Below are 27,159 nucleotides of genomic sequence, written 5' to 3' on the forward strand. Positions count from 1 at the left end.
CCCCCTGAGACAGGAGAAGTCTGTATTCTCTTAACACTTCCTCCTACAATGATGCAGAAATCGTCATTTTGCATCATTGTAGGAGGAAGTGTAAGAAAGGTGGATTTCTGTTGAGACTACAAGCCTTTTCCCCACCCTTTCAACCCTGCACATAGGGGGTTGGACCTAATGCGCTAATAGACCTATCACAGATCAGTGTGCCAGTGCTTTTGAAATCACTGGCATTGAGGCTCCAGTAAGTCACTGGCAGAGCTGCCTGGGTGTGGCCTGTGGAACTTGAGCATTGCAATGCATTATGGGGATGGTTGTCACAAATCCACAAGTACTAAAAAGTAATTTTCTGCCTTTTCTTGGTCAAGAAGGCATCAAATTAGAAATTTATGCTACTATTCTACTACTATATATATGACCCACTTTCAATACATATTCATGTCTCCACTGGTGGAATGCCCCTTTAAAGGGGTATGTCACTATTTTGGGGCTTAATACAGTTAAAATCGTTGGCTGGGGTTTATAAAGGTGGTAAAGTGTCTTATTTTTCATGTAAGCCGTTGTCTTGCTTTAAGACAGGTTAAAAGAGGGAATATGTCGCTAAGCTAGTGAAAGTCAATGTATCCGTGTAGCATGCTACAATGCTATACGGATACATTGACTTTCACTAGCTTAGCGACATATTCCCTGTTTTAACTTGTCTTAAAGCAAGACAACGCTTAACATGAAAAATAAGACACTTTACCACCTTTATAAACCCCAGTCAACGATTTTAACTGTATTGAGCCCCATTTCCAAAAATGGGACAGTATCACTTCAAGCCTTAAAGGGTTAAGGCTTGAAGTGATACTGTCCCATTTTTGGAAATTAGCTCATATTACACATCCCCTTGAGTTCAATAATTGAGTTTTACCTTTCTCCTATACTTTCAACCGTTCTCTGAGTAATGCCGTGCAAATTTTACCTCCATGCTAGCAGTATCACTCTAAAAACGTTCATTAATAAATATAATAAAACTACATTTCGAAATAAAACTCACATGAAATAAAACTCACTTGATGTGGAATTAATGAAGTATAGGTACGGCAATTACTAAAGAAAGTGTCACAGTGTGTTTGTAGCCTACTGTACTGTGCGGCTTATTCAGGTGATGGGAAACCATTGTGGCCTAGAAACCCCGCTAACCAACCATGACGTCTGTGTGGTTCATGCTTTCTGTTTACAGTTGAAGACCAGATATGGTGCTCTGATTGAGGGACTTAGATTAGTTGACTTTCCAATATGAGCAACTGGGGCATTGAAAAATGTCTATTACATCTGTCTTCTCTAATTTTACGGCTGGGAACAGGCTTCAGTGTTGTTCTGTAAATTGTGAGGGTGCTGACCCAAAAACAGGCAGCACCTTGCATATGCATTTTTTGTTTTCTCTTTGACAGCAATTGCAGGTATGACTTAAACAGTAAGGCCCAACAGCCCCCAAAACGTTAACACCTGTTGTGTCAAAAGTGACTGAGGCCTGTTTGTGTTTACAGTCAAAGCTCTGCTGTGTCACTGCTGTTTCTGCCGTGATGTCCTGCCACCTTGTGGCAGATTTTAGGCACAGCAGCCACTCCCTGCAAGCCTCAGATTCTTGCAAAAGCCCTGGCAATCAAACCTGCGCACGCACACACACACACACACACACACACACACACACACACACACACACACACACACACACACACACACACACACACACACACACATACACAGGGATCAAATTCCAACTCTGTGGAAGAGATGCTGTCCAGCAAGTTCGGCAACTTTTGGGCCGACGTTCAGCAATGTCCCCTGAGAGGGCATGGCACAGTGTGGCTTTCATTTCATTGTGGGGCTCCGGGCGTGACAAAGCATTGTGCGAGAAGGTGAAGTATTTGATGACTCTTCCAAATAACTCACAATGTTGACTGCGTGCCCGGCCTTGGGAAGGTGTGAAGGCAGCACCTCTAAGGGCCTTATTTCAAGTGCAGGGCCTAGATTAAATCTTACAAAATGCAATCAGTAGCCCCTTAACGCACGCCTTTCCACCAATGGTGTGATTTTCCCTGAAAAAACATTAATACACTATGACGGTGTACAGGGTCTGAAGTAATGCATATCAACTTGGTCATTGCCATTCTCATAATAGGGGCCGTGTTTTACTGAGTTAAACTACCTACTTACCTAGTGTAGTAATAGAGGTGTTATTAATCCCGAAGGAAATTAAGGTGATAAAAGTTGCAAATAACATACTGAGTGCGTTCGTGCGTGCGTGCGTGCGTGCGTGCGTGCGTGCGTGCGTGCGTGCGTGAGTGCGTGAGTGAATGTTCTTCCAGTGAGGCCGATGTGCGGTGTGAGTGATAGTGTGTATGTAAATAACATCAGTTGTCTGTGTTTTGCATGTGTATTTGAGTAATTGCTTGTTTTTCCCTGTGGATGAGTGGGGGTCTGTGTCTCAGCCTGGTGTTTACATGTCTATTTCAGTCTCCGTCTCTGTACACTATGTGTCTTACTTGTTTGTATATTATGTCCATGTGGGTGTGCATGTAGTACTGCAGTGTGTGTGTGTGTGTGTCTGTCTGTATTACTGTGAGGGTGTGTTAAATGCTTGTGCACATGGGTAGGATTTTTTTTTATGATTGTGTTTGTGTTTATGGAAGTTTTTGCGTCTGTCTGTCTTTCTATCTGTGTCTGCCTGTGTATGTGTGTGGGATTTTCTTTGTAAACGTGTGTGTGTGTGTGTGTGTGTGTGTGTGTGTGTGTGTGTGTGTGTGTGTGTGTGTGTGTGTGTGTGTGTGTGTGTGTGTGTGTGTGTGTGTGTGTGTGTGTGTGTGTGTGTGTGTGTGTGTGTGTGTGTGTGTGTGTGTGTGTGTGTGTGTGTGTGCACGCGCATGTGTGTCTCACAGCTGGGGTCGGCTATCCTGGAGGCGGTGGAGAGGAACACTCTGAGCGTGGAGCCGGTGGGTTTCCAGCCGCTGCCCGTCGTCAAAGCCTCCGCCGTGGAGTGTGGCGGACCAAAGTAAGTCTCTTCCACACACACACACACACACACACACACACACACACACACACACACACACACACACACACACACACACACACACACACACACACACACACACACACACACACACACATTCATAAACGTTAATAAAGAAGAGCCCACACGCGGACCAACACAGACGTACAGATTGGCCTAGTGGCGCTCAATTTCATGTACACAAACGCAGGCACACATACCGCACTGTAGTAAGTGCGCTCAGTGTGCATGCAGACAAAGATGCGCCCACGCGGATACAAGTGCACACAGAAGCAGAGGCACAAGTTAGAAAAACAAGCCGCTCATGTGGCAGACACCCAGACTCATTTGCTTAGATCAACACACCTGCCTGTACCATAGCTACAACTGGCCTGCGGGGGAACACACACACACACACACACACACACACACACACACACACACACACACACACACACACACACACACACACACACACACACACACACTATGTTTACAATGTCACGTGACTAAATATGATGCAGTTTATCAACCTGTAAACAAGGCAAATATGCACTGAATCTAAATAGTCACACACAACATTAATATTAAAGTAAAGTACAATTAATGATTGCAGTATGTGTCATCACAACGCTGCAGATCTTGAGGGTACACGACGTACACACACACACACACACACACACACACACACACACACACACACACACACACACACACACACACACACACACACACACACACACACACACACACACACATACATACGTGTACATGCACACAAGGTCACAAACAGATCCCATACTGATAGCGATCTGTCCTTGTATTTTATGTCTTCTTCATCTATATCTTCTTAAACTATAAGGAGATGGATACTTAAGATAGATACAATACAGGAGATAAAAGACACTGAAGAAGAAGTAACACACACACACACACACACACACACACACACACACACACACACACACACACACACACACACACACACACACACACACACACACACACACACACACACACACAGTAGGTGGAGCAGGTGTAGCAGGTGTAGAGTGTGGGTGAAAAGGGGGGTTAATCACGGTATGGCAAGAAGGCTCAGGTACACAATACAAAACAGGTTGGGAATCACCGCTTTAGATCGATATAACTTATGTCATCTGTGAAGCATGCCTGCGTGCATTGACGGTCTGCAATGATGGCTATGCCAATGAAAGGGCAAACATGCAGTCAGCCAGCATGCTTCACTTAATGTAAATAAGAGTTAACAGTTCCACAGAAGCGGTCTAGCTTCATATTTATGTTAATCCATGTTCACATGCTTGGTGACTTTGAGTGAAGTGAGTTTTGTTGACTTTTCAGTCATAGGGGCAATTAAACTTGAGATTTGTATTCCCGTACATCTCAGCTGGCAGGTCTCTGTGCGAGGGAGATGGCCCATACTCATGAACGGCCATCCGGGTACTTTGCTCTTAAATTTGCGTTACGCCCCTTTATGGGTGAAAACAAACCGAATGTCTCATTGACTTACATGCTACATCGGCTAACCTAAATGAACAGATTCCATGCTTCAGCCACGGCTGTTTGGCTATATTATTTGAACAGCCGGCAACACAACACGTTTTCGGCATGTTGCGCGTGAACAACGCTTGTCTACAGGTCCGTATCTTTCGTTTATTGAACCCCAACATTACCAATTGACTTGTATGAGTTGTTTTCCCCCATAAATGGGCGTAACGCACATGGAAAACGTCACGCCGTTCATGAGTATGGGTCACTGATCAGACAATTTGAAGAAAAAAAAACTTATGTAACACTTTATTTTAGGGATACATCTATTAGCACTAATACATACAATGTTCCTGTATAAGTAACTTGTAAGCCATGTACAAAGCAAAATCAAACATTTGTTAGGCATGTATTCGCAAATGTCTTGTTCATGCACAATGAGGGATTTATTACCAATTTAACCTTAGTAAGGACCTAGTAGGCCTTAGCATTTGCTTAGTACATGCCTTACAAGTTACTTATGCAGGCATTAACATTGTATGTATTAGTGCTAATAGATGTATCCCTAAAATAAAGTGTTACCAAAACTTCTCACTGAACACTGACCATTTCACTGTTTTCTTTCATTAAATCAGGTACATTAACCTGATGGACGGAGATCTAGGACCAAAAATGTTGTGTATTAAAGAAAACCGTGAAAGGTTCAGTTTGGTGCTATGAGAACCATCACTTGGGTGCTGGTTAAGAGGATGTCCCACACTAATATACAGTATGTGGACAATGGACATACTGAAGAAGGATGCGATGCAGGAGCCCAGAGTATCAGTGAACTGAAAAGATGTATGGAGAATCGGAATGACTGGAAGCAACGATGGAAGGCTCGTCTGAGGTCGACCCAGAGAGTGAAATGTTCAGTGTGCTGGAGGTTTTTTCAAATGATCAGCCCTAGCGGCCATAGAGGCATAGCGAGAAGAGAGAAGTGAAAAATGGTTCACCGAGAATGTGATAGGCGACATAGGCGACGTGATGAGGTTCAGATACAGTTCATTGTGTAGGTGTAGTACACACAGACACGCGCACACACACGCATGCAAACACACTGGAACAGGGGTGAGATGAGTTATTAGCATACTAGCAAGCTAAACCCCTACACAGCTGAAAGCTGACACAACTGATGTTATTTACATACACACTATCACTCACATCGAACATCGGCCTCACTGGAAGAACATTGGGTCGCTTTTAGATTCAGGGTCGCTAGACTGCCCCCGGTAGCAAATTCAATTTGCCGCCTCTAGGGTCAGGGTAGATTTCTAGGCTAATGAGTTATTCCTCTAATTACATGGTCATCAGTAATGAGTAACTTGGATACGGACATTTATTGCTTTTTTACATATTCCAAATCACAGTTTGGTAAATGATTGCCACTTTGGATGCCTATAAGATATTTTTTGTCAGAGTGTTTCCTTTTCCCCTGTTTGTCTAATATGTGATGGTTTGGTGTTAAATGTTGTGTGTTTGAAATCTTGAAATTTTAATGTGCCTGGGAAGCGAGAGCTGGACACACACACACACACACACACACACACACACACACACACACACACACACACACACACACACACACACACACACACCCACACACACACCCACACACACACACCCACACACACACACACACACACACACACACACACACATACACACACACACACACACTATTGAAGTGAAGGTGATTCCCGCCACAACTGATGAAAATCACAAATCAGCCGTGCCATTCCAGTAAATTAAAGGTTTTGTGGTAATAATTAAACTGGAAGATCAGTTATGCGGCCGGTATTTACTTTTTTGGTTGGCCACAGTCTCCTAGCAACCAGGTCAGGCCATTATACTCTCTCTCTCTCTCTCTCTCTCTCTCTCTCTCTCTCTCTCTCTCTCTCTCTCTCTCTCTCTCTCTCTCTCTCTCTCTCTCTCTCTCTCTCTCTCTCTCTCTCTCATACATGCACCAACTCCACAACGTATTCATGCACTCACTTTCACTCCTCCTCTCATCCTCCTCTATGTGTCTCTTATTCTCTCTCTCTCTCACTCTCTCTCTCTCTCTCTCTCTCTCTCTCTCTCTCTCTCTCTCTCAGACACAGACACTCATTCACTCACTTAGACACTCTTGTCACCGCATCTCTCACACTGTATCACTCTCTCTTTCCTCTCGTTCTATCTCTCTCTCTCTCTCTCTCTCTCTCTCTCTCTCTCTCTCTCACCCACTCCACACCACGCCACCTTTGCCACGCTTCTTCCTGGCTTCTTTCACTTGTGCTCTGCTGTCAATCTATTTGAACACCTTCCTTTTTGTCATCCGTTTATTCTCTCCATCCCTTTGTTTTCATTTTGTCGTTTTGTTTTCTCCTCTCTTCTTCTCCTCTCTCCTCTCCGGTGTGGGTTTTGTGTTGTGTGGGTTTTGTTTGCCGTCCTCCTCCTCCCTCCTGTCCTCCTCTCTCTTCCTCATGCTCGGGTGTGGGGCACCATCTAGTGGCTGGAGGTCTGAAATAGTCACGTAAGTCAATGAACACTTCTCTCTTTCTCTCTCTCTCTCTCTCTCTCTCTCTCTCTCTCTCTCTCTCTCTCTCTCTCTCTCACACACACACTCTATCTATGTATCTAGCTATCTCCTCATCTCATTCTTTCTTTCTTTTTTCTCTCCTCTGTCTTCCTTTCTTTCTTTTTCATTTTTTTCTTTCTTTCTGCCTATCTTTTGATCTATATCTCTCTCTCTCTCTCTCTTGCTCGCTTAGACTGCCTTCCTCCCACCTTCTGCCATCTCTTTATCTCTCTGATTATCTAGTCAGTCTTTTCACCCACATACTCGCTTGCCATCATTGTCTCATGCACTTTGCACACCACACCACTTTTCTCTCTCTCTCTCTCTTTCTTTGTAGTTAACGCTATTCTTCTTATACATCGTTCTGCGTATCTAATCTCTATCTCAGTTTCAGTCTTTATTAAAAACAACCCCGACCCCTCCCTCCCTCCCAATGAAAGTCAAGGCTGGATAGATTTGAAACAGTACATCTGCTGTCCTTTTAGGCCTATTAGAGCCCTGCACCACAGCAAATTACTACCAAGAGCCCTTGTTTTAATGACGGACACTTCATCCCCCTCCCCCATTGCTGATGAAGGACCACTCTGACTGAAGACCGAGGCGGCGTGTGAGAGAGAGAGAGAGAGAGAGAGAGGTTATATGAGTGGGTGAGTGCGAGACAGAGCAAGAGACAGATGGAAAGTGATATTGTGTGTGTGAGTGAGAAAGTCATGCTTAATCTGTCAGTTAATGGTGGTCATCTCACAGCAAGGGCTTGGGACGAGGAGGTGGTGTCAGGGTGTCATGTTGCGATGCTCAGAGGTGTCAAAAATCCGGTTCGGAAATAACAGCCTGGACACGGTGTCCTTCCAACACAGGTGACTTGACTGAGCTCCTGGTCTACCTTTCTTGAGTGCTCGTTAAGATCAGCTGATGATGAGCTGGTTGGGTCATTTGTGGCTGGATTTTTAGAATCCGTTTACACGTATGTGGATGTTTTTGAAAACACATCAGAGTTCAAACTACCCAGAACTAACCCTGGGTTAATTTGGTAAACCTGGATTGATCCCTCCCAATGAAAGTCATGTCTACCCCGAGTTGCCGGAACCGGATTATCTGGGCATTCTGGTAGCAGGGTAACCGCGGCCAGTCAGAGAGCGGTTATGATTAATCATTTTGAAGCGCTTTACATTGGAATATGCTGAGAAATGACATGAAACGCCAGTGCGCGATGATAACTAGGCTATTTGTTTACATTTCAGCTGGGCGAAAAAAATATCCAATTTAGGGGGCTAAAATGCACCAGTCACAGTGAAGTTTTTATTTTTTTCATCCACATGTGGTGTTCATACGTTAAAAAATCCACATTTAAAAATATCTGTATACGTGTGACCAGGAGCACCTTACTTTCTGAACCCGGAGCTGACAGACACCTCTGGCGGTGGTCTTATGTTGCCCGTCTCACTTCGTTTCCCCTCTCCTGTTCTCGCCTGCAGAAAGTGCGCCCTGAGTGGCCAGACCAAAACCTGCAAGCACAGAATCAAGTTCGGAGACTCCAGCAACTACTACTACGTGTCTCCGTTCTGCCGCTACCGCGTAAGTATGGCACCATCAGCGCAAACATATCAGATCAGTCTATATTATAATTTATATTATATTATATTATATTATATTATATTATATTATATTATATTATATTATATTATATTACTGTATATTAGACTAGACTAGACTAGACTACATTAGATTAGATAAGATACAACGTTATGGTCATCACTCAGTATAAACACAGGGCAGTGAAATGCAGTTTAGCACCTAATCAGAAGTGCACATTGCAGAAGTGCTATGTATTAGAGATTAAATACAGCTTTTGAAGACTGAAGCTGTGTTTACAAATTAATTGCAGTTATAAACTACAACTAGTGCCAATAATAAGTTCAAGGAAGCACAAAAGTATAGGGTGTCACACACTGTGCAATTGTTCTATGCAGTTTGAGTGCAATAATTTAGTTTATCCGGGGTTTTTTGCACAGGTATGCCTCACCTGTGCAACATGGTGTACTGCATGTCCTATATAGATAGCATCTGAGGTGCTGTTGCACTTAGCGTTAATGCACATATATTATTAGGCAATTGCCAAAGGGGTTCTAGGCTCTTGTCCGGCCTGGGTCATACAGTATATCCCAACTGTATCCCACTTGTTTCCTGTCCCACTCAACTGACTGTCATAACGAAGGCAAAAAGGTCCAAAAATATATTTTAAAAACATGGGTTTCACTAGTAAAACCACATTTCAATCACGTCAGCAGTAGTACATTATCGATTGTTTCTGACGTCATGTGATGCAGTTGTTGTGACTATAGTCTCCAGTTTAGTTGATCAAGGTTGTTGACGTCAGGTTGTGTTTCTTACTTGCCTTCATACCCAGATCACATCTGTTTGCAACTTCTTCACCTACATACGCTACATACAACAGGGCCTAGTCAAGCAGCAAGATGGTGAGTAGAGCTCTTGCACGCACGCACGCACGCACGCATACATACACACGCACACACACACACATGCACACACACGCATATGCACTTAGACACAGAAACTTGTACAATAAAACAATAAACAATAAAACAATTTGGAAAATACCAAATCCAAATAAAATGATTTAAAAAATACAATGATTAAAAAAAATGTGATTAGGATGTTAAGTTAATATAATTTGAAGAGTGTGCAAGTTAATCAGGAAGCATACCAGCAAAAACAACAGAGTGAATTTATTCAGCAATGAATATCAGAGACGTTTTGAACTTCAAAATCATTAACATAAATTCGTTCTTGTCTTGTCAGCAGATTCACATTGTGCCAGTTGCATGTCTTGTTTGTTCTGTGTGGAGACGTCTGTTGAAAAGAATTGCTTTCATGTGGTTATGTATGCCGAAGATTGTAATCTGTACAGACGATGAGTCTCACTGCTAAACAGCGCCTTTCTGTTTTTATGTCACACGTCAATCGATCCCCTAGTGTCACCTGCCATATTTTTTGCAATGTTTGTCAAGGCTTTGTCTTACAGTAAGTTGAAAGAACATGTTCAGATGCATGATGGGAATTAGGATAGGAGACATATACAAGGGCATATCAATTGAATGTGTACAGTAGAAATTGAGACATATTACGTTGACTGTCAAAAAAGTACTAGAACATATTGAATCCTGTGCGTTTGAAAGCAGAAACTCAATAAAATACTAATCTGTTTTTTGCTTTTTTCTACAGTATATTATGAAACTAGGCACTGCGACAGACCTTGTTTGTGAATTTGGTACCTGATAAAAAAACAGACATTAGTACAACACTTACAAAAGTCAAAATCTATTGATCATAAAATGACGCTATATTGCCATTTGTAGGGGCAAAAAATAGATTTTGCTAAAATGTAGCCATTGTTTAGCTTACTATAACTTTAGAAAGGAGGCATGAAGAACCAAAATGTGTGCGATCTATGAGATTTTTTCATTTCAAACGAGGCATAGGAAGTGTCCGTAGCTCTAACACAAAACATGCTGTGTCTTCACAAACAACGTCAAGCATGGTCTGGATTGCTGGCATTCTGACCAGAATTCAGCTTGGCAGTCAAGGTGCTAAGACATATTTTAGCATTGCAACAAGATTCATGGTGCTTATTAATACTAAGTTCCCAGGGATGAATTCAGCCTGAAGAAATGTTACCTTGCATATTGTTATTATTATTATTATTATTATTATTATTATTATTATTATTATTATTATATTTTTACATTATTGTATTATATTATATTATATTATATTATATTATATTATATTATATTATATTATATTATATTATATTATATTATTATCAACTTGATGTCCCATCTGACCCTGGAAGATATCTTCCTGCTAACTGGAAAAAGTAGCTTTTCTAGAATTCTTTGCTGAATTAATTGTTTTACACATTTTTACAGTCTATTTGCGTTTTCCTGATTTCCTCGCTGTTTGTTACTTTCTCCGATTTCCCTCTAGCAATGCCGTGCGTACGATTCACCATCTAGACATTTTAACATTTTGTTAACGTTTGTTAGTTAACTTTGGAAAGCACCTGTTCAAAAAAAGTGTACCTGCGTGATCCTTTTATGGTGGTTTATTGGGCCTAGATATGTTTAGAAAGTGTGGGGTATGCAGCACATCAAAGAATACACACACAGGATCAGATAAGGCAAGAGACCTTGACTTGTTGCATAGATATTAGGGACAAAAGGGGCGAGTTGGGGCCTGCTAACACTCTAGCTTCTCTAACACATGGTAATATTCATTAAACATTGATATGACAGTATATGATATTACTGTATGTATACAATATTAAATATTAAGATAAGATGTACTGAAGTTATACAAGGTGTTCAAAACTTTTAAACTTTATAGTGAGCTAAAGCCATAAAATCATTAATAGAAGAAATACATTTTTTAGTTCGTCTGCATAACTGATCTACAGATTAACTGGATTTAAGTGGTTTCATACAATGCACACTATGACAGTGTGTCACCTTTTGAAAAAGTCTTTAATGAGAGCACATATAGTACAGCAGATACTCAAGTGACATGGTGGCTCCGCCAGCAGAAGCTTACAGATGTCAAGGCCAGACTTGTTCATGACTACACTCTTGCTATGTCAGAACAGATAGAGGTTGGTGTTTAAGTGCTGGAAGCACTGATGTTAGATGTGTGTTGGGTTGTGTAGCCGTGGAGGCGATGAGAGGGATAGGGTTTTTGTTGTTGGAGGCGTTGGTTTGGGTGCCAATCATGAGTCATGTGTTGAGAAATCATTACTCTGAAAAGCAATACTCAGAGTTCTCAGAATTCCGCAGGGCCTCAGTTTACACAAACTAATCTGATATCAGTCTGATTTCTCAATTTGCGTGACAAGTGCAGATTAACATTTCCTCTTATTCTGGTGGACTTTTACTCTAAAGGTCAGGCATAAAAAAAGGGCAGAAGAAATAAAGAAAAAGTACTCCTAATTCTGAGCTAACTGTTGCGTGCCAACTGAGCCCATAATAATACAATCTATTTCAATGGGTTTTCTCGAGTTGCGTCACAATTCAATTCTAATCAGATTGAGGTTAACCAACCTGAACAACCACACTATAATCTGATCATTTGCTCGCATGTAATGACATGGACGCATACTGATTGTGTCTCAAAAAAAAAGAAAAAAAGAAGAGAATAGAAAGAGAAGTAGACAAAGAGAAAAGAAAGAGAAGTAGAGATAAAATGATAGAGACAGTGTGACATTTACTTGCAAACATCCATTCTCTGCACCTCAGAGACGTTTTTCACTTGCTATGGGACAGTGCAAGGCCGTCCCTGGGACGGTTTGAGCTATGGCTCAGAGTGGGGTGATAAGCTATCCAGTGCCCACCCCTCCCCTCTCTTCAACGCCTCCTCCGCGCTTTCTGACCCCCCTCCCCCCCCCCCCCCCCCCCCCCCCCTCCCCCCGGTTTTGTACAATGTCTGCGTCTCCACTGCTTATAGCCATAATGAGGTTTTTTGTCTATACCTTGATGTTGTGTTTGCAATGTGGAGCTATGGAATCTTTTTCTCCTCATCCTTACCCAATGTTGTCTAACACTTGTCTAAAACCAAGATTTGTGAAGGTGGATGCGCGCAGTAGCGCAGTTCGTCCCAGGTGTACTAAACTTTGTATTAGTTTACGCTGCTACTAAGTATTGTACCCGAAACACAATTTCGTTGCCTTTTTGACAATTGACAATGACAATAAACTCTTGATTGATTGATTGATTGAGTTGGGAGTGGGGAATTTGTTTGCGTATTGTGTCACTGGCTGATTTTTTTTTTTTTTTAAATGCCAGACAGTATGACATTCACTGAATAGCATCCCCCTAGAATTAGGCCTACTGCTGTATACAGTATGTCACGTAAGCGAGTACACCCCTCACATTTTTGTACATTTGTGAGTATCTTTTCATTTTTTCATCAAAGTTCAATGTGAGGAAGGGTTGAAACGCACACCGATGACCTCTCTTTTAATCCCTTTTTATTTAGAGACAGTTTGAGCCAACACGGCCCCTTCTCTACAGGATTTTAATCTGGGGTGTACTCATTTTCGGGGGCAAGGTTAAAACATTAATGGCTGTATTTTTTTTTTTTTTTCTGAATGAACAAGAAATGTAAGCGGTTATATATGTTGTGAAAATGTCACTTATCATTGTGTCGAAGTGAACTTTCTTTAATGCTCCCCTATGAAAAGATATACTCATAAATCTGAAAAAATGTGAGGGGTGTACTCACGTGACATACTGTAATAGTATTGGCTTTCCTTGACCTACTGATGTTTATCATGGAGGTCATGGACAAAATGATGGGAAAGAGTCAGAGTCCAAAAGTTTTTTTAGGGTTAGATCGGCATATGAAAAGAAGGTATCACACACCAATAAAGTCTGTCTGTGGTGCTGGCCACTGGGCCCGGGACAACATACCCATTTTGTTGTTGGCCTGGTAATGAGGGCACTCGTAGGGCCCTCGTCTGCTACGCGGCCACCTCGGGTTTGATTTCCGGCCCGGGTCCTTTGCCAGCCCTTCCCCGTCTCTCTCTCCCAACTCACTTCCTGTCTCTCCTCCACTATCCTGTCTCATAAAAAAACAACAAAAAACAAATAAAGGGTTGAAAATCCCCAAAAGATACTTTAACTCTGGTTTATCTATGCCACCACTTTTTCAACCACTGTATGCTTCTGACAAGATCTTAAAGGGGTATGCCACTATTTTGGGGCTTAATACAGTTAAGTATTAAGCTCAGCTAAGTAGCTAAGCAAGTGAAAGTCAATGCATCACTGTATCATGTAGCATGCTACACGGATCCATTGACTTTCACTAGCTTAGCGACATGCTCCCTCTTATAACTTGTCTTAAAGCAAGAAAACGGCTTACATGAAAAGAAGACGCTTTACTACCTTTATAAACCCTGGCCAACGATTTTAATTGTATTAAGCCCCAAAATAGTGGCATACCCCTTAAGCTACCTCTTTGCAACTTGAGCACAGACTTGAGGCTCTGGAGGTGAAACTTTCCGAAATATTGGTTTGGCTATTGTGGCAACATTACCTAAAATGTTCTCTCTGTTGTGTTTGTTAAATTATTGCTTCATGTTTCATGATAAAAGCACAAAAATCTATAGACCCATCACAGATTACATATTTCAGAAACCTCACAACACTTTTCTGAACATTTTCTGTAAGCCATTTTGGACATACAACAATGTTGTCCGTTGGAGTGCATGAACTTTTGAGACACAGTGTTTCATTGTATTTCATTGGATGCAGATTTCAGTGGTCCAGGAAGCATTTAGGGGGTTGGCCGGAGTGGCGGATTGCGAACAGCAGTGTAGTGCCACAGGCAGCATAGACTGCTCCTGGCTGGTTTCATGTAGGAATATAGCCTGATTATCATCGACTTTCAAATCTCTTCGAGACTTGGTCTGACCAAGAGCATAACAATCAACATTTCCCAAACGGCATTTCCCAAATGACCTCCCTTGGCTTCGTTGCGCCCTCTTTCATTTTCAAGTAGCCTACCCTAAGAAAGGGAAGGCGACGCAGAAAATACAGGATAGTTGTAGGCTAAGGGTAAACTATGACATAAAAAAAGGCAGCGATGGGGATTCGTGTAGATTTTTTTGTTTTATTAACAGCAGACTGCCGTACAAAATGTTCCTCACAGTTGTTAAAGCCTTGAGTACGCGGTACTTTGCGCGCCGCTCCCCAAATGCGCATCCCAATTTGGAACTCCTAGGCCTACTTGTCTTCTCAAATATTAAGCACGGTAGCCAACTGCACGCGCTTTGTCTGGTTTAACGGCGTAGCTCATGGTTTTGCATGATTTCATTGTGTGTGTGCATTTGCATTTATTTCATTTGCCAACAATAACTCCTGTCGATAGTTGCAAACTGCTACAAATGTAGTCCCACCCTTATAGAAAACAACTTTTGATACAGACACACGCCTTACATTTTGTAAATGGTTTAGCAGCATGACGGCGTAGTTCACTCCGAGGACACTTCAGCACCACATATGTGGACAGCGATACTTAAGAGTGACGCTACGAATGATCTTACAGGCTGTGCACGCGCGTTCATGTACGAGTGTCTTTGGGAAACAGTCGTAGGAAATCTAAGAACATTCGTAGGATCACTGGTTAACGACACACGTAAGGCTAAGAACCATCGTTATCGGGAAACGAGGCCCTGACTAGTAGCAATGCTGAAGCTGTTGCGTCACTAGGAGGGCACGGCCTGGCTAGTAGGAATACTAACAAAGTTAGGACACTTAAAGTTTGTAGCGTATGGTGTGCTCTTATCCAGATAGTTTGTTGGTTTCTTGGGTTTGGGTGCTCTTTAGTCCAAGGTATTGAGCATCCAGGTTCAAGAATGAGAATAAAGGGACCCTGAAGAAGACATCCATGCTGCTACGCGTGGGCCTTTTTTTAATGTCTATGTAGGACTTTTAAAGACATTTTAAATTGGAGTGCCTTAGTCAGAGAATTTATTCTCATTCTTGAACAAAGTTGAAAATGCTGCCATTAATGATGCTATTCCTATTCCTCTCCCACAGCTGAACAGATGTTTTGGGAGGTCATGCAGCTACGCAAGGAAATGTCATACGCCAAGCTGGGCTACTACAAAGACGACCTCTGAGCTCGCTGGATATCCACCAATCAAGGGCCCCCTATCGCATTGATGGACAAAGCACTCCCCCATTCTGCTTGCGAGAAGACTTCAGAGGGCCCCTCCCACCCTGCCCTCTTGTCTCCTTCGCTTTCCAAGTTCTCAGTCTTTTGACTCTCTCATCCGAAGGACACACTCCTAGTTGTGCGTGCGCGTGTGTGTGTGTGTGTGTGTGTGTGTGTGTGTGTGTGTGCAAGATGCGTCCATCCACCCCCATCCGTTGAGACATCCCAACGAAGGACAAAATACTGAATTATATGCTGCTGAATTGAGTCCTATTCCATTCAGTGTAATACTAATGCTGAAGTCAATAAAGTAATATTTGTTTGTCTGTTTGTTCTTTGTTTGTTTTGTTTTGTTTTGTTTTGCGTTTTCCTTTTGTTTCTTGTTTTGAGGAAAAGAATATGAAGGATTTTTGGCTGTTTTTGGATATGCATTTATTCTTTAACCCTCACAAGTACTTTTATGAAGCCTGTACAATCTTTTGAACGTGAAGTTTTAGACACTGAGAAGAAATAAACCCCTTGTCTGGAGTCTACTTTACCTACCCCCAAAGTTCAGTCCTCCCTAACAGTAGCTAGATGTGTGACATTGTGGTGGTGTTGTTATGTTTGTGTGTGGGCATGCAAGTGTGTAGATAGGAAGTGTATAGATGTGTGTGTGTGTGTGTGTGTGTGTGTGTGTGTGTGTGTGTGTGTGTGTGTGTGTGTGTGTGTGTGTGTGTGTGTGTGTGTGTGTGTGTGTGTGTGTGTGTGTGTGTGTGTGTGTGTGTGTGTGTGTGTGTGTGTGTGTGTGTGTGTGTGTGTGTGTGTGTGTGTGTGTGTGTGTTTCCAGTATCTCAAGTTTTCCCCTATTTCTGATCTCCGTTCGACACTCCTGGTTTCATCAAAATTTTCTCACTTTATTTTAGTGCCTTTCTGGAACACTGAATAAATAAATGAAAAAAGAAAATTGTATACCTCTACACTGGCTTCGTGTTCTGATTTCTGATTTGGTGGCCTGCAGGGCTCTGGTCCAGTCCACCTTTGGAGTGTCCAAGAAGAGCACAAGACCAAAACTAGTCAAGTTTGAGACGAGTCCGAGGTTCGAGTCCAAGACAAGACTGAGCCCAAAGACATTAGAGTCCAAGTCAAGTCTGAGTCACATGTCGGTCAGTGTAAATCAATAAAAATGATGAATGACAATAACATGTTTGAAGGTGAACTAAATATATCAGCTGTTTTTTTGTGGGAGCCCAAAAAGCTCCCTGAAGAACCTAAAAGTCGTAGAAGAATCCCAAGGTTAATCAGAGATCACTTAGGGGTTTCTTCACAGAGGTTGGCCAGAGGTGTCAAAATTCAAAAGTAAATTCATGTAAGTGCAACTCCAGCACATGATATTGCATAGCTCTTTCACAATTTACTCCATTGTACCTAATGATGTAAATAAACTGTGTTGTTACCGAAAATCACTAAAAACCTGAGAAGATTCCACTGCAAATTTGATCCAACCAGTGCACAGTTCTACTGGTTACTCAGATGAGTTACCTGTGTTAGAAGTTTTTTTATTTTTTACTTTTACGTTTGACGCCTCTGGCAATTGAAAGGCTGCCCAAAGAACCCTTTGGGGTTCAGGCTTCACACTTCAAAAATCAATGCTTTACTTTATCAAATGTTGAAGTATGCCTTTCAAGTACACACCGTATGAGTCCTTTCCTGATCTGCTGTCCTTCAAGTGTGTGTGTGCGTGGGCGTGCGCATGTGTGTGTATAGCCAAACACAATTGTCAATAAAAAGCACTCAGTCAAGATTTATGTTTATATTTTCTCAAGGGACTAAGGAGCTCATCACTGACTCCAAACTATTACACATAAAAACATTTCAAAGAAGTCAGAGTAGCCCATTTGGTCATGGCTTTGATCATGGTTGGTGGAGCAATAAAACACAGAGCTGATTCCACTTAGTTTGGACATTTTCCAAGATTTAGACTACTATAACAGAGGTGTGTACTTCAAGACAGGGCTGTCTGGACTGCACAGAGAGTTCCTCAAATTATATGGCTCGTTTATCGGAAGTTCTGTAGACAGGTATGCTCATGTGGCACGTACTGCACACACACACACACACACACACACACACATAGAGCACAGGTGGCCTACACTTTAGGATATTTTGCTCTGTTGTGGAAAATACTGAAGTGACTGTGAACTGATGTGGTTATTCACAGAGTAAGGAATTAGCCCATAGTATTTGTAGAAGAGCGTGAAGACACAACACTCTGTCTACAACAAAAAAAAGTGCCACAGCAAAATGATTCTTCTCACAGATAGATTGCTTGTTTTGATTTGCATCATAACACACTGGATGGGCAGCCCGTTCGATGACTTTGTGCTGGGCCCTGCCAAAGCTGTCAGTGGCCCTGTCTAGAGTAATACAGACACTTACACTCTTTCATAGGCAAGAGGAGTTAATTTTACTCTTACGGTGCTGTTTGTCAGGCAGACAGATTGTTACGCAGCACTGCTCATAGTGCTTTTTGACAGAGCAGTGGAGAGGGGCGATATGGGGTCTGTGTGATGGACCAGACAATGGCCAGTCTGGTCCACGGTAATGCACACACTAACACTCTTTCATGGGCAAGAGGTGTTCATTTTACACTTGCGGTGCTGTTTGTCAGGCAAACAGGTAGTGTGGCAGCCATAGTGCTGTTTGATAGGGCAGTTGAGAGGGTATGGCGGCTGTATATCAGGGATGGCAGAGAGCTGTTGGCAAATGTTTGAGAGCAGATAAGAGGCCTTTCATACCTTTCAGCCTTGCTCTTCCCTTGCCTGTCTATAACGTCTCCTGTCGTGTGTCTGTGTCTGTGTCTGCGTGTGTCACAATTGTCAATTGCAATGAATGCTTCCTTTATGGCCCCAGTGCAAGGCCACCTGACACACACACACACAGATCCATAGACAGGTGCACGCCTGCGCAGGATGAGGTATGAGGATGTGTGTTACCTGTGCGATCAGAGGACAAAGTACATCCAAAGACAGATCAGGAGTTTTGCGGCCACCATTTGCAGGAATCGGGAAAAATAAAAATTGGGATTATTCCAGGAATTCTTGGTTACCAAAAGGATATCACTTGGATGATTTGTGGATATGAAAATTGGAATCAGTTAAGAAATACCATGTGTATTCCTTATCTTTCCTGAAATGGATTGTACGTAGAAGAGGATTTTCCGAACGACGCAAGGGAACACCTAACACACTCTGGGATCGCCATTTTGCTTTTGAAGGTACAGTAAGACAGCATGCCATACCTGATCAGGATGGAGAATTAGCTTTATATGTGATTAATCCATTGTAGTTTAAGTAAGCAACTTAAAAGATCATAATATATTTGTATTTCAAAGCCGTTTCAACAAAGTACCAGTTTGATCTTTGGTGGACACATTTTTATTACCTCTCTCCCAGCATATATTTTTGTCACCCAAAGGGGTCATACACCACAGGTTAGCAAATGATCTGGTTTTTGTTTTTTTAACAGCTGTTGAGATGTTTTTTATATATATATATATATATATATTATATATATATATATATATATATATATATACATACAGTATATTCGAGGGCTTAGAGCCTGAGGGGCGTAAGTGGCATTTTTGAAGATTTTCAAGATTTTAAGTTTTGAAGATTTTCAAGATTTTATTATATGTTCAGTATGCCAATATGACATCATATTTTTAATACATGACTGTCTCATTTAAGTATGTTCATGGCTATGATGTTGTGGTTAAAGGTAAATAAATATAGTTGATTAAAGAGTGGTCAAAATTGTATTTTGGCTCTCCTGCACGCCCCTCTGGCTCCAATGTGTGTATACTGTATATAGGGCTTTTTGCCTTTATTTCTGACAGGACAGTGGAGGAGATACAGGAAATGAGAGAGAGACGGGGAAGGATTGGCAAATGACCCGGGCTGGAATCAAGCCCGGGTCGGCAGCGTAGTAACCCAGTGCCCTACCGTTAGGCCACTTCAGGGCCAAGGGATGGGTTTTTACAAGAGCCCAATATCGACCCATGAAATGGTTGCCGTCTTATAGTGCCAGAAAGAGATCATTATCTTTTTTGCAAGCAGGCCGGCAAGTTTCACAGCTAATTGGACTCCTGAGAGTTTCAAATTTTCTTTTGTACCACTATCAGTGATGAAGCATCTCTGCCCAAATTCTTTCTTTGTGCTTGAATAACCCCTTCTGCAAAGACCCCGTTTACCCTGGAGTTACCCTGACCCTGAAGTTTTATGTGGAGATTTCTAAAACACATCTGTTTACAATAGTGCTTAAAAAAGAATACCATATTTATATGGAAGGAAACGGATTTTAAAAAATGATCAGTTTTAAAAAAACATCTGCATACATGTAACCAAGCATAAAAGGAAAAGGGGATAAAATGATATGGCAACAAAAAGCATCATAATGGCGTACAGTAGGCTACATGCGGCCTAGTGCCCTTTTGACTCCACTTCTATCTGGGAAGAGGCAGGGCTCAAGCAGTGGCGGAGCAAGTGCACACAGGGCCCCAGACTAAAACACAGATAGGACCCCACCAGACATCCTGCCTACTATAGGTCATAATAGGGCCCCCACAACCAGTAAGGGAGGGCCTAGGGGCAAATGCCCTGCTCGCCGCTGTAGGTCCAACCCTGGGCTCAAGGCTTAAAGTGCGGGGGAAAAGGTTTGTTTTAGTGCTGTGAGATGGGCATGAATGTTATGAAACAGGTCTTATGACATAGTCAGTTATTGGCTCACTTAAGTCAACAAAACAACTACAGTATTGCTTACAGTATAGGAGCCTATGTATGGTTGGTTCTAAACACTGTTCCACATTACCTGCTGGGAATGTCACAACAAATTGTCTAAACTGTACAAATAGACTCAAAATCCAGCCACATAGCTGTGATTTTCTTGGCACCTACTGTCATTTACTCTGTAGACTCCCCATTCTGTTTCCCTTTATCTGTGGCCAAGAAAGACCTTGAAGATCAAAATCTTGTAGTTTGAAGGTTGTAATGTGGCCCATGTTGTTAACAGGTGAAAGGGGAAGTGAAGTCCTGCATGGTGAGAGGAGGTCTAATGGACGTCCTGGGAGAAACTGAAGCCCTGCAACAGTTCTTTGACGGTAAGCTGAACTAAAAGAAGTATATTTTTATTATTAGTTCAGAAGAGAAGAGAGCGGAAACTGCTAAGCCTACATGATACAGTACCGTTTGGTACTATAGACCACCGAATCTCAAACTGTGGGCCCTGAAGGTATTCCAAGTGGGCCTTGAAATCACTTTCTAAAAATCAAGAATCATATTTGTGTGTGTTGCTGTTGATTTATTTGCATTTTATTGTTTATTGGGAAGGACAAGGGCCCCGAACATTTGTGAAAATGTTAAGTAGGCCCCAAGTTGGAAAACGTTGGGAACCCCTGCTATAGACCATAATGTGTTGTAACTATGAGTAGTAGGGCCTACTGATGAGCTGAAGTAGGCTACAATTGAGTAAATCAAATTACAAGATGTAATCAATCAATCTTCTTAATGTGAGGTCTGGTTTAGATGGGAATTCCTACAGTAACCATTGTTTACGAATACAAGTCCAGAGCTACTAGTAGTATATATAGGCGTCACTTTTACTTGCAGGAATAGATCAGAACTTCCACATGGAGAATCCTGGATGGCTCTGTGTAAACATGTAAACATGATAGCATCACTATTAGCAACATTAGATCATTGGACCTACATTAGTATCATACTCTATTTGACACTGTTATTCACATATGTACACAAGCCCCCTCTTAAGTGTTCTCTTTCACCTATGCTGGCAGGGGTTTAGCAAACAACTCCACAGTAATGGGGCTTGGATAGTTTGCATAGACCTTAATAATGGACTGGGTCCGGAAGCAAAGCAAAAAAAAAAAAAAAACTGTTAGCTGGCAATACCAAAATGGAACACACACCAAATGGCTGATACTAGGCCTACATTAGTGTAATATAACTGCTAAAGAAGCTATTAATATGTATTATTGTACTGTAAAAAAAATGAATCACATGGGTATATGCATAGTTTAAAGCGTAAATTTAATATTAAAAAGCAGATTATTTTCTTTTCCCAAGTAAGAAACACCATTTTATCCAATTTTAACTTAAATCATGTAAAAGTGGAAAAATTAGGTGCAATTTTTTGTCAAAGATGTCTAAGGGTCTCGGCACACCTGCTCCGACAAAGTGCAGAGCATTGCTCTGCAAAAGTTTGATCCCACTGTTTTCAATAGAACCCCGCACACTGGAGTGGCGCCGATGTAGAGACGAGTTCTATTTTGTCAGAGCTGCCCATTGACTATCCATTCTCTGCTGTGGTGAAATTGTGTGCTGGGGTCGGAATTGTGTCGGAAGCGAAAGTGCTCTGCTGTGCTGTGCTGGAAAAATGCGCTACAATTTTTGTCAAAGATGTGTAAGGTTCTCTGCACACAAGCTCCAACTGCTCCGCAGAAGTTCTATTGCATTGTTTTTAATAGAACCCCGCACACTGGCGCCGATGTCCACGGACATCTTTCGGCAAGCGATTAGAGACGAATTCTAATTTTTTCGGAGCCACCCATTGACTATCCATGCTCTGTTGGAATGAAATTGTCAGCGGGGCTCGGAAATTGTGTCGAAAGCGAGAGTGCTCTGCAGTGCTGTCGGAATGGAGGAGGGCCTCATTTTTTTCTAGTGAAAATTCTAAAATGCACAACTTAAGGGCCTCTGCAAATCGGCTCCAATAGCACTGCGGAGCAAATTTGCTTCCAATAATTTTGATTATCCCCGCAACAACAGAGCATGGATAATCAATGGGTGGCTCTGGCAAAATAGTCCCTAATTGCCAGCCGATATCCAGGGATGACTGCGCACATCGGCATCGGTGTGCGGGGTTGCAGGGGTGCTGCCAGAAATGTTGGGCCTCATGTAATATTTGAATTTTGAGCACCTTCAAGGGCCCCTGTCAGTGCTTGGGCCCTTAGAATCTGTAACACCTTTCCCCCATCTAGTGGAACCCATGCGGGGTTGTAATGAAAACAATGGAATCAAACTTTGGCAGAGCAATGATCTGCACTTTGTCGTAGCCGATGTTCGGAGGCCCTTATAATGCACAGCCTTAGCTGCTCTAAATGTCCTTTTTAGAGGCTAGTTAAAGGAAGAGTATGTCATTCTTTTGTATTTCATTTCTAAAATTGCTGCTCATTCAGGGATATCTTTTCATGAAAATGTACCACCACCTACAATTTCTAAGCATTCTTTATGAATTGGAAATTTGTTTCAGTTTGTGAGAAGTAAACCATACATGAAATACGGATATACCAATTCTACTACTTCTCCCTACTTTTTGATACAACCGTGCATGAATGGTGTGGGAAAAACTTGAATGGTGTGGAAAAACAAGATGTAGGAGTGGAATATTGTGATTAAAGATTGTATTATTTGTTGTTGGCACATAAGGGCAGGGTTTTGGCTCTAGGCATTGTCATTGTATCATTCACTACACAGCACCTTAGATTGACAATTTTTATCCGCCATACTTTGGATGAACCCTGACCAGAACCTTGGACCCATTGAACAAGTCAGCCTTTTTTGATGATCTCTGTCATGTTGACATGATAAGGTGAAGTCGTGACCATGTCCATGTCTAGGTGGCAAACTGTGCATTCTTCTCGCCTCGCTGCAGCTTTGGACATGCAGTGACTTGTTTCTAGTGTTTTCTAGAATTCGAAAGGAGTAACCGACAGTAACCTGTGCACTGGGTCGCACCACCCTGTCCACTGCCAGGTCAAGGCCATTCAGCCATAATCAACCTACAAGGCAATTAGATCAAGGCCACAGGACTCCAATGGAGCAAATAACGAATATTTTATTATAATTATTGTACTTGCACAGAGATTAAACTGAGAGTAAAAATAGTTTGGCATACTTTAGTTAAAAAATATAGCCAAACTTTTTACTTTAAAATGTTTTATGAGCAGGAACTAGGTGTATGGCTGATCAATTGCTGTTACACTTAGCCCAGTATCTGAAAGGGTTGTAAAAAATACTTTCACAAAGGGCTGTTAGCTCATGTCGCTTTAATAGCACACAGTAATTCACATCAGGCCATGCCACAAGTTATACATTGTCTTTACTGTAATTTACTTTATTCTTAAAGCTTTGTAATGTGTAATGTGAAAGCTGGCTGAAGTAATTCCAGTATGTCACGTGAGTACACCCCTCACATTTTTGCAGATTTGTGAGTATATCTTTTCATAGGAAAGCATTTAAGAAATTTCACTTTGACACAATCAATAGTGACCTTTTAACAACATATATAACCACTTGAACTTCTTGTTCACTCAGAACAAATCAAAATACATCCATTAATGTTTGAACATTGCCCACAAAAGTGAGCACCCCCACAGATTAAAATCCGGTACAGAAGGGGCCGTGTTGGCTCGAATCGTCTCAAAATGAAAAGGGATTAAAAGGGAGGTCATCGGTGTGCGTTTCAACCTTTCTTTACATTTTGAGTCTGCACCTGGCTGAAATAGATTGGTGTGAGATTTGAATGCAATCCTATGGAGAGTATGAGGATCTGCTTCAGTAGTCACAGTGCATGTTGACATGCATGTTTCTTTTAGGTGTAATTCAGATTATCAATGTTGACAGCATTCATGCATCCCCAAACCGTGTCAGTCCCACTACCATGCTTGCAGTTTTGTAAAACTCACCTGCTTACCACTACACATGCTTGACACCATCTAAAGCAAATTGGTTTACATGGTTCCAGTGATCCATATCCTTGGTCTGTTCATCTCTCTTGAGACCAAGATAAACAAATTTGCTTTAGGTGTCAAGCATGTGTGGTGGTAAACAAGTGAGTTTTACATAAAATGTTATCTTCTCAATATTCAAGCATGGTAGTGGGGCATGGTAGTTGCTAAAAGGTCACTAATCATTGTGTCAAAGTGAAATTTCTTTAATGCTCTCCTATGGAAAGATATACTCACAAATCCGCAAAAAAAATGTGAGGGGTGTACTCACTTATGTGGCATACTGTAGGTGCAACAGTAACAGTTTCCTCCTTGGTTAACTGGTCACCTATAGGCCTGTAAAACACTGCAAAAGCATCCTTATTGATAATTAATTAATTGGAGGATCAACCATGCTTAAGTATTCAAACAAAAGATTATCCACACACCAAAGGTGATTACTAAATATGTTCAAATGCTGGACATTCAGGGAATGGAGCTATGTATAAGCAACTACTCCAGCCTTCTTAATAATGATGCTGTATGAAAACAGCAGGCTGTATGTCTATTTGTTAATGAGGATGTGTGTGCTGTGTGCGCTTCTCATTTAGACGTCTGAAAAAGGTCACTTTTTACTATTGCAGGTAGCCACCATCGAAAACATTATCAGTAGGCCTATTGCCTGGCATGGAAAGTCAAATTGTCATATATTTACTTATCAAAGTGATACTTAAAAATGTTGAGTTTGAGTTAACTTTTAAGCACAGTAGTTTTAACAATGCCTGCAGTGAAATTGAGGACCCTGCCTCTGAGCAGCAGGGGCTACAGTAGGTTATGTGAAATGGTCACTAATACTTTGATCTAATATTAATCCCAACATTATCATTTCATAGACCTCCCCCTGGTGCTAAGCAGTATCAGCAGCACTGGTGCTGATCTAACCGATCTGAACACCCAGGCGTGAACCATTAGTACAGATAGCTGCAGGTCTAGTTTAATATTAATAATAATGCCAATCTAGCTTCTGCAATGAGATGACAGCTTGAAATGAGATCATGGAGGATGTAGGCTGTAGGATGTAGTTGTTAGAAACAGCACTTTTGCGATGCGTGTCCTGTTTGAGTCAGATTTCAGAACTCATCTATAATACATCTATCATTGCATGTGGTCTTTGAAGGTTTTCAAAATTTACACTCTTCATACATGGATAAGTGGCTCTTCTCCATGTCGATCATCTTGAATTGCCATTCATAGACATCGTTGGCAGCAAAATTTGATTAATTTACATACTCTACCTCTAAACAAGTGGAACGACATTGACCTTGCAGCCAGCAGCAGCTCAACCCATTTCAGGGCCCTATAGAGAAATTTAGAGATGAGGCCCTTTTTTCCAAATGGGGACCTATTTTTTTGCTGGTATTTGTCATGGCAGGGCTGAGTGGTGGGGCTCCTTCCAGAGAGCATTTTTTTGGTGGGGCCCTAGGCAATTGCTTACTCTGCTTATTGGTAAAACTGATGTGGGCCTGCCAACTACTGTGACAGCTGATATAATACATGGTGTTGAATGATGATGATGATGATGATGATGATGATGATGATGATGATGATGATGATGATGATGATGATGATGATGATGATGATGATGAGTGTGTGTGTGTGTGTGTGTGTGTGTGTGTGTGTGTGTGTGTGTGTGTGTGTGTGTGTGTGTGTGTGTGTGTGTGTGTGTGTGTGTGTGTGTGCGTGCGCGCGTGTGTGTGACATATACAGGGCAGGATGTCATTGACGTGGTGGATACCAGCATGCTGGAGCAGTATCTTGGCATCGACATGGAGCCCAGCAACTTGTAAGTTGACAATGTCCAATCCTAACATATTACAGCTACTTGTAAGTTGTCAATGTGCAATTATAATGTAAGATCCCTTTCCACACGTGCACTGAAAAGGTGCTCAAAAAGCTACAGTAGCTCCTGAAAAAGCTAGTTCAGAAAGCAGTGTATATAGTTATAGCCTATAAAATAAGGCAATGTGCTCTATGAATCTTTTTTATAATCAGTTTCATAACCAACATTTACCTTGTGTTATTGATTTTCAAGATGCTAGGCCTATATTATGAATATCCGCTTGCAATGCGTGCTGCCAAATACAGCAATTAAACTACCATAACAAAATCCACACGATATACTGACTTGTTTATGTGATTCTAAGCACCATCCTCCAAAGATGTATTACTGCGCAGGCCTACCAGGTCTAGGCCACGGGGGCCCAAGAGTCATGGGGGCCCTGAAGCCCAAGTTTCCTTTTTCATATTGCGTTAAAAATCACACTTTTAACAATTCTATTTTCACATTTTCTCGCGGGACATACCCCGGAACCCAAAACAACATAGTTTCTCTTACATCTGGCCTTTGACCCTGACTCCCTGAATTAGCAACACCCATGGAGCGGGCCATTTCTTGTCGACTGGCCCAGGGGCCCATGAAGTCAAAATCTGTCCCTAATCTGTCCCAAATCTATTTATGCACAGGTTTGCATA

The 27,159-nt window shown here is 41.8% G+C and overlaps 2 protein-coding genes across 4 annotated transcripts in view; both read left to right on the plus strand.

The window, feature by feature from the left end:
- The window catches only part of rab3ip (RAB3A interacting protein (rabin3)), a 71,441-nt gene extending 55,040 nt beyond the window's left edge, over nt 1–16,401 (plus strand). For 2 of the 3 annotated variants that reach the window (XM_063216839.1, XM_063216841.1), the window contains 5 exons: nt 2,916–3,028; nt 7,065–7,088; nt 8,609–8,708; nt 9,541–9,610; nt 15,746–16,401. In XM_063216839.1, the coding sequence (XP_063072909.1) occupies nt 2,916–3,028; nt 7,065–7,088; nt 8,609–8,708; nt 9,541–9,610; nt 15,746–15,828 (390 nt within the window). In that variant the 3' untranslated portion in view covers nt 15,829–16,401. The remainder of the gene's footprint in view (nt 1–2,915; nt 3,029–7,064; nt 7,089–8,608; nt 8,709–9,540; nt 9,611–15,745) is intronic. The other variant, XM_063216840.1, reaches the window with a different exon arrangement.
- Nucleotides 16,402–18,884: 2,483 nt separating this feature from the next.
- The window catches only part of LOC134464787 (myelin regulatory factor-like protein), a 33,263-nt gene continuing 24,988 nt past the window's right edge, over nt 18,885–27,159 (plus strand). Inside the window, exons 1-3 of the mRNA XM_063218132.1 lie at nt 18,885–19,119; nt 20,916–21,003; nt 26,395–26,470. Of these exons, the coding sequence (XP_063074202.1) occupies nt 20,940–21,003; nt 26,395–26,470 (140 nt within the window). The 5' untranslated portion in view covers nt 18,885–19,119; nt 20,916–20,939. The remainder of the gene's footprint in view (nt 19,120–20,915; nt 21,004–26,394; nt 26,471–27,159) is intronic.

This window comes from Engraulis encrasicolus, chromosome 15 (assembly GCF_034702125.1).
Source record: "Engraulis encrasicolus isolate BLACKSEA-1 chromosome 15, IST_EnEncr_1.0, whole genome shotgun sequence".
NCBI lineage: Eukaryota > Metazoa > Chordata > Actinopteri > Clupeiformes > Engraulidae > Engraulis > Engraulis encrasicolus.